At 38.0% G+C, this 7,612-nt stretch overlaps 1 protein-coding gene across 1 annotated transcript in view; it reads right to left on the bottom strand.

Moving 5' to 3' along the window:
* Positions 1-2,061: 2,061 nt before the first annotated feature.
* LOC107090053 (extracellular serine/threonine protein kinase FAM20C-like) overlaps positions 2,062-7,612 on the bottom strand; it is a 28,212-nt gene continuing 22,661 nt past the window's right edge. Inside the window, exons 3-5 of the mRNA XM_015383213.1 lie at positions 4,694-5,197; positions 3,768-3,943; positions 2,062-2,105 (exon numbers count right to left, since the gene is read on the bottom strand). Of these exons, the coding sequence (XP_015238699.1) occupies positions 2,062-2,105; positions 3,768-3,943; positions 4,694-5,197 (724 nt within the window). The remainder of the gene's footprint in view (positions 2,106-3,767; positions 3,944-4,693; positions 5,198-7,612) is intronic.

The following is a 7,612-nucleotide window of genomic DNA, read 5'->3' as shown; positions in this document are numbered from 1 at the left end:
TCCCGACTGCAAGAGGGATTCTCCTGTAACCTAAGATCCTGCAGGGAGATGAAGGCAGATGAAAAGAAAGACAAGCACAGAAAGAAAAGACATAAAAGGCACAGAAGAAAGGAAAAAAGAAGAAAGATATAAACACACATGTCATCGACTATGATACTTATTATGACAGAAGTGTGGATTTATGGGCTTTGATAAAGTGATAATTTACCTGTCCAGGTGAAAGGCTGCAATTTCTGCATTATGTCTCTCAAAGTCAGAGAAGTAGTACAGATTGTAGTTAGTTTCTTCATCTCTCTCCTGCCTGTTCGGGAAAAGATTAATTATACTTATACTTTTCTTACAGTAAACATACAGATTTCACTCAAACATTCACTTTTTATTTAACACAATGAGAAGAATCTGACTAAAATCAGTTATAACAAGTTTGTAATTTATTGCATTTTCTCCTTCAAAAATACCCCCATACAATGGCGATGTGTTGGACTGGTGTGCAACATAGTTTATATCTTGCATCATAAGATTTTTAGTTGAGTTTGTAACAGTATATATATATATATATATATATATATATATATATATATATATATATATATATATACACAATTCATTTTTAATGAGCACACAAAATATATATTTTTTAATTATGGTCTTATTTCATGGATGAATCCGTCCATTGTCTATACATCCTCATGTATGCAGGGTTGTGGTTGGCATGCTATCTGCTTATATCCTGCAGTAATTGGTTAAAATGCAAGAGTTAGTCCATCACAGGGCTACACAGAGAACCATGGAGCAAACAACCATGCATATCCATACATAGGGTAGCTGTGAGACCAATTAACTCAAACGTCTATATGAAATGTGGGAGGAAGCTAGAACATCTTTAGTAAACCTACGCATGTACAGGGAGAACATGCTAAGTGCAGAAAGATCCCAGCATGGGCATTTTAATCCACCTTCATTCTGCAACCCCATTAATGAAGAATGCTTGTTTTGCATCTTCTGTCCCACATCAAATCCACCTGGAGCATTTGTTGCAAGAAAGTTCAGTATTTGTCTCATCTGTCCAAAGCAGCGTGTTCCAGTTAGAGCCCAGGTAAAGCTTAACCAAACTCCAAACAATAGTTTTCAAAACAACCCTTTTGTCTGACACTCCATTCAAAGGAAAGATCAGCTGGTGTACAAGATTTGATGGTTTTGATGAAAACCTTCTGACCTCAGGATGACACACTTTACTGCAAATCTGTGTAAGTTAGGTTTTAAGATCTTTACCTTCAGTAATATAATGCTTGTTTGGGGGCAAAATCAGTTTTATTATAAAGGTTAAGGAACTATTATTTTAAGGATGTAACATTAAATGTTAAATTTAGCCTTGTTTGTCATTATCAGGTCATGCTACTGCAATAGATGATTTTTGTTTTTCAATTTAAGCCTTTTTATCATTTCTTTCCAGGGTGCCATTTAAAGGTACAGTGGAGGATGTTTTCTTTCCGAGTGGATCATCAAAATAAGTGGTGCTCCCAATTTTCAGTCATTCTGGTGAGATGTTGCTTGTCCCCATTTTACTGTACTTACCGGTGGAAACAGAAACTTTTAAGCAGAGTGTGCATGAGTAGAAATGGGGTTGTGCGTGCTCTCGGGAGCGGGTACTGGGTTGTGATTATGTTTTGTTTTTTTTTCTAAGAGGAGAGGGCGGGTGTTTTCAGAAATCCTCTACTATACTTTAAATATAAATGGGGCTGTGTCTTTTCCTGTTTTACAGTGAAACTTCTTCTAAATTAGTTTTCCACCTGCTGTTATTTCCATTAATTGTTTTTCCTACATTACCTTTAAACTGCTTCCTTGCATACATATAAGTTCCCTACAGGAAATTAATATCAAATTAAATACTTTTTCATTCATTACTACTATGTTCTTCTTCATATTTCATTGTATATTTTTTAGCACTTTGTTTACTGGAATATTTCAATATGATATTTTAGGCACATTTAGTTTAATAGTCTGCTTGTTTATTTTAATTTTCCAGCTTACTTCTTAGGTTTGAACAGAGCTTGTCCGTAGTTAGGAAATGTCATAACCAGCTTCAGTTGTGTCCCACCAGACTTCTGCACTGAAAAAAAGCACAGAGAGCGTTACCATCTCAACACAAACACACACACACTCCCGCTGTGACCCAAACACTGGCTTTTAATGGAGCATCCAGGCAAATACATAAATACAGTGTATCTGAGAGGATATGTGCGTCATAACCAGATAGTGTAGCACATTTTATTCAGCTCATGTATTTAGAACATTTTGTTAATTTCTGAGTTGCTGTGTTATTTTTAGCAGGATTTCATACCTTTTGAACAATCTCCTGTTATTGAGGGACTTCTTTCCCAGGGATTTAAGATGAATATGGTCATTTACATTGAATAATATCAGATTTGTCTCATTCAGGTAAAATATAATGTTTACAGCTTTCGTTGTTGTTCAATATCAATATATCTAATATTAGGGAAAATATCAGTTATTAGAAAAAAAATTTATTCCACTATCTTTTTATCAATCCAATCCTTGAGCCTTGATTTCATATATTAGGGTGTGCAAATTATTGAGAGGCTGGAATTAATCTGAGTATAACAGTCAACATGCTTAACTTCCAAAACCAAAGACAGGATGGAAACCAGCCTTTTTTGTACTTTTAACTTGAATCTTTTTATGACTCTAATTGATTTTACTATAAATTCTTCTGCTTTTAGCTTTTACATATGTGATAAAAATAGTACAAATAACAAAAGTAGAATATCTAAATATAAACATCTACCAATGTGGGCTTTTTTTTTTTAAGTACACATAGTTTTCCTACTGATAAGTGATTTACTGATTAAAACAACTTATGACTGAGCTTCTTAAGTTGATTTAGGCAAAGCCTTTGACCAGGTCGTTTTAAACAGAACAATATGATTCCTGCCACAAAACATTCCCCGATGAATCATCTAAACCCAGTACTGGCGCTGCCAGCATCTGTTATTTAAAACTGTGGAAATGTGTGGAAAATTTTTAGGGGTGGGAAAACATTTGCACTTAGTTGTTGATACAGTCAATCTGCTGTCTTGCATTGCTCCTTACTACTGCCTCCTCATTGTGCCTTGTGCATTAGTGTGATATAAAGTGGAGAATTTTTTCTACCTTTTAAGAAATGTTAAGAACAAGATCTTGTTGCTATTTGTCTCAAAAGGGTTCAGCCAAAAAGGGCCAAGCAGTGAAAAAAGCTCAACAGTGACGAAATGTGTGTATTGGACATGGACATGTTTACTTCAGCAGCTCATGCATTCTTGGCCACCATTTATTAAGCCCACTCCACTTCTGCTGAACCTCAAAGGTCCCTTCAAACTTCAGCGTCTCTCATTTGAGAAGAACTTCAAACTGATCCTCCGCTTGAAAGTCTTGCCCCAAACTTCAGGCATTGCAGGATTACAACAACCCTTTTTTTCATCATGACTTTGAGCTCTGTGTGGCCCTTCTTACCATGACATATTTCGCTTAGAATACCAATGATTTTTATTTCGGGCGATGTCTCTTTAAATCAAAGTGTTTATGGTGCTGTTTCAAAATACCATGCATCTGAAGTAAAATTTTAAAAATAACCTTTTTTTGTCTCGAAAAAACACTCACTGCTTTAATTATATAGAAGGAAAACAAAAAAAAATCCAAATAAATTTTGAAAGACAACATTGCATTTCTTGCCTCTTCTCTAAACAGCTTACTATAGCTGCATGTCATACCTGCACTGACGATACGATGTGTGGCCAGCTGCTGGGTTAAAAGCTCCATGTTGGGGTCACGGTGTGGGTAAAGCTCCCAGCGTGTGATGCCCAGATGGAAGCGTAGCCACGGAGGTTGGCTGCTACTGCTACTATTCCACTGAGCGTCATCATATCCATCCTGGGTGTCGCTTTCCCTGTTAAAACAGACATACACATAGAAATGGTTTTGAAGCTGTCATGCTGTACTGAAATGGGTTCAGTTAAAATAATTTTGCACGATGTTGCTCAAACTCTGGTACCACTATCGCTGATCACACTGGGTTTCCTATATAGGTACTAAAATAAGATTTATTTATCATCTATTACAAGGTAAACATGAAGGGGAGTTAGAAGGAAAATTAGAAATTATAAGCCCCCCATATCAAAAATAATAAAATGAGTATTTTAAATTGAGTGGTAGATATTTTAAGACATCATCAGAGTATGAAATTAAATCACTAACTGGTGGCTGCTAATGCTGTGGGCCATTTATCTTAGAAGCCAGTAGTTGTAGGTTTCATTAAAGTACCAAGAATCCCATGTTCTGCTGCAAGCTGGATTTAGTAAAAGATGGTTCTAATTCACCAGGATGTCATGATGCAAGCTAATATCAGTAGATATGTAGATGTTTCAAAACTGAAGGGAGATGTTCGCAAACAGATGTTTATTGTGTATTTTCTGTAAATGTGGACAAAATTTATTGCGTTACAAAGTGAAGGAGGCGAACCCAAACAAACCCTAAAATGGTGCCCCAACACAAAACGCGTCAGACTATAGTTCACAAGGCCTGTCATAAGGTTAGTAAATTTAAGAAAAAGCACTTATATAGGTAGGATAGTATATAGTGTATACATAAACATACAGTACAGACATGATCTTTTCTGGATGAGCTGTGTGGTACTGACCACATCTGGGTGCTCCTTTGACTCGGCTTGACCTTTGGTTTCACCTTCAGAAGCCAGTCATCCTCGGGAACCACGGGTTTGGGCATGTTGTAAAGTGGATGGTCAAATAGCGCTCTGAGCTTTGACAAGTCGGATGCCCAGCGTTCAGTTCTGTTGGCAGCGCTCTCGGTGTTGTTATTCTGGGGATTTTTTCCTTCTTTCGATCTGAAGCGCTTGTAAGGGAGTCTTTGAACATTTATTTTTGCTTCCCTTCCAACGTCTTGATAGGAAGGATCTCTTTGAAGAGGATCAGGTGGTGGCTCTTCAAGACCTCTGACCCCCACCGAGGTGTTGTTGGTGCGTGCCAAATCCCTTAAGTGTATCTTTGGTTGCAGTGCAGTGTCACAAGGCAGGTGAGGAATGGAGAGTGTGATGAGCGCAAGGAGGAGGTGGAGGAAAATGGTGATGAAGGCCAAGGAGAGACAGATTGTCCCGGAGCGCCGCCGCATACGCCATGTCATCCTCCTGAAAGCAAAGGCAGAAGGTCAGAGGACAATAAATAGCTTGAACACAGAAAAGAGACATGACAAAGAGACAGGATAAAAGAAATACGGTGCTTTGGAAAAGTACGCAGACCCCTTTAAGTCAGAGTTAGTAAGTATGAAACTTAATTCATATCTGTTGAATCTAATATGATATGTTAAAACAGAAACATTAGAGTTCTTTACTCCGATCCCCTAAATACAACCAACTGCAGCCAATTTCCTTGAGAAGTAATCTGTTTAGCATACTGTACAGTTCATTGGTACATGATCTACCCTTTGTGTGAATAAAGTTGTTCTGTAGAGACATCATGGGTCTGTTAAATAATTATAGCAGCCAAGAGGTAACGAATGCAAGGCCATGCAGATGAGACCAAATTTGAAATCCCAGGTCAGTCTAAACTAGGGCTGTGCAACATGGCTGTAAAACGTATCACAATGTAGGCCTTTTATATCTGTTGATATCGATAATTATTGATTAGTGCTTTGTTTACCTGTTTCACATGGTGGCCAGTGGGAAAAAAAAGGTTATATTTGAACTACCTTCAACTTTTAAAAATAGTTCAGCCCTACTTCCAGCTTTGCTTATTTTGGCTGTTAGAGTTTTAGAAGCTTAAACCCTTTCTTCTGCTTACCGGTTTATCTCCCAGAGTAGCATGTGGTTCTGGATCTTAGTTCACATATATTTGTTAATGAAAGCTCTGTGTTTACACTTTGAAAATTCTCCTCCTGGTTCTTTCCTGAGAAGAGATCATTCAGGACAAACTCTTTAAATAACACTAAATGATAACATATTTTGGCATGAAATGAAATCTGACTCAGACTAGAAAAAATTGCTTTAGTATACAGATGCCAGTGCTTACCAACTCGCCCACCACTGATCCCTCTCTTTAACTTTAAAAATTAGGTATTTTTCAGCTGAAAGTTACTGCAAACATTCAACTAGAGCTACGCCAGAATGTTTCTGATCAAAGATTGCATTAGGCCGTTTTTGAAAAATTAAAAAACAATACTTTCATGCGTTACATACTCTGTTGTCAGGCTCAACAGCTCTTGTTGTAAAAGCTAACTGTATTCGGCACAAACCAACACTTATAGACCCTCTTTGCTGCTAAAGGCATTCTATAATGACGTCAAGAGGGCAACGGTCTTAGCTCATTGGATAAGTGATGATCCACATCTCTGATAATGGACCTGGCCGTTTGGCTCACTGCTGTCTTTTTAGAAACTTCAGTTTTTGCTCTCAGACATATACCTACCCAGCATTTTTAACAGTTCTGCTCAGCTTGTTTCTGTCTACAACTGCAAGGTACCCAAATCACACAGTTATGCTAAAAAAAAGGCTGACAAGGGATTATCTGAAGAACCTGTGGGTGCACTCCAAAACCCCTGAGTTTCCTGATCACAAACAGTCTCTGATTGGCTTTCTTACTAATTTCATTCACATTTAAAGAGAAACTGAGCCTTTCATCAATGTGTGTACCTAAGTAACCAAAGCTCATGATCACCTCATCTGCTGGTTAGACATAGACAAGGACTAGACATGTTTAGATCTACTGAAGGTTAGCTCCTTGGCAGTGGTGGGCGGTGCATATGGTAACTAGGCCTTCAGTGGGCACCCCTCAACTTTATCTACTTTTTATCCCTTGATCTCCATATATATATATATATATATATTGCGCAGATGCCTATCTGGGGGTGTGAACAAATCAGTCTTGTGTGCAGGCCTATTGTTAACACTTTGAACGTGACCTGATAACATGGATGCAGCTATAAAGCCGCCATGTTTGCTTAAGGGTACATTTATTCTTAAGGAAGCCATTCAGCGTGGTTGAAGATGATGGGCTCGAGCTCGTTCTCTGGGTGGCCACAGGTGCTCATACATGCCCAGCACGCCGCAGAGAAAGCTGCGAAAGATGAGAAGTTGGTCGAGGCGACGTGTTTAGTACTGACAGTGGACCACTGGATATCTGTCAATAATAACTACCTCGGTGTTACTGCACACCTCATCGATGCAAGCTGGGAACTACACACCTTCTCTTGGCAATGTTATGTCATTTTAAATTTCCTCTTACCACAACACCACGAATGATTACTACAAAGTTATTTTTGCTTCTTGATGATTGCTTTGGCGAATGTGGGTAAAGTGGGACGCTTTATGAAAATGTTGGTTCAGTGGTATTATGTGATGCATTTTGGAAACAGGAAATGAGCCCCTGGTCTAATGCACCATCTGACTAGAGAAACCTGTTCAAAGACTTACTTTCACCTATTATTTAGGTAGCACACACATATCATCCTTATCATATTTTATTCTTACCCTTATCTTATTTTATTCCTATACTTATGTTATTTCCCGCAAGGGATTATTAAAGTAAATAAAGTAATTCTGATTCTG

Source organism: Cyprinodon variegatus, unplaced genomic scaffold (assembly GCF_000732505.1).
Source record: "Cyprinodon variegatus isolate N-32 unplaced genomic scaffold, C_variegatus-1.0 Scaffold278, whole genome shotgun sequence".
Classification (NCBI taxonomy): Eukaryota; Metazoa; Chordata; class Actinopteri; order Cyprinodontiformes; family Cyprinodontidae; genus Cyprinodon; species Cyprinodon variegatus.
The sequence above is the reverse complement of the archived record's forward strand: the minus strand, read 5'-3'. Positions and strand labels throughout refer to the sequence as shown.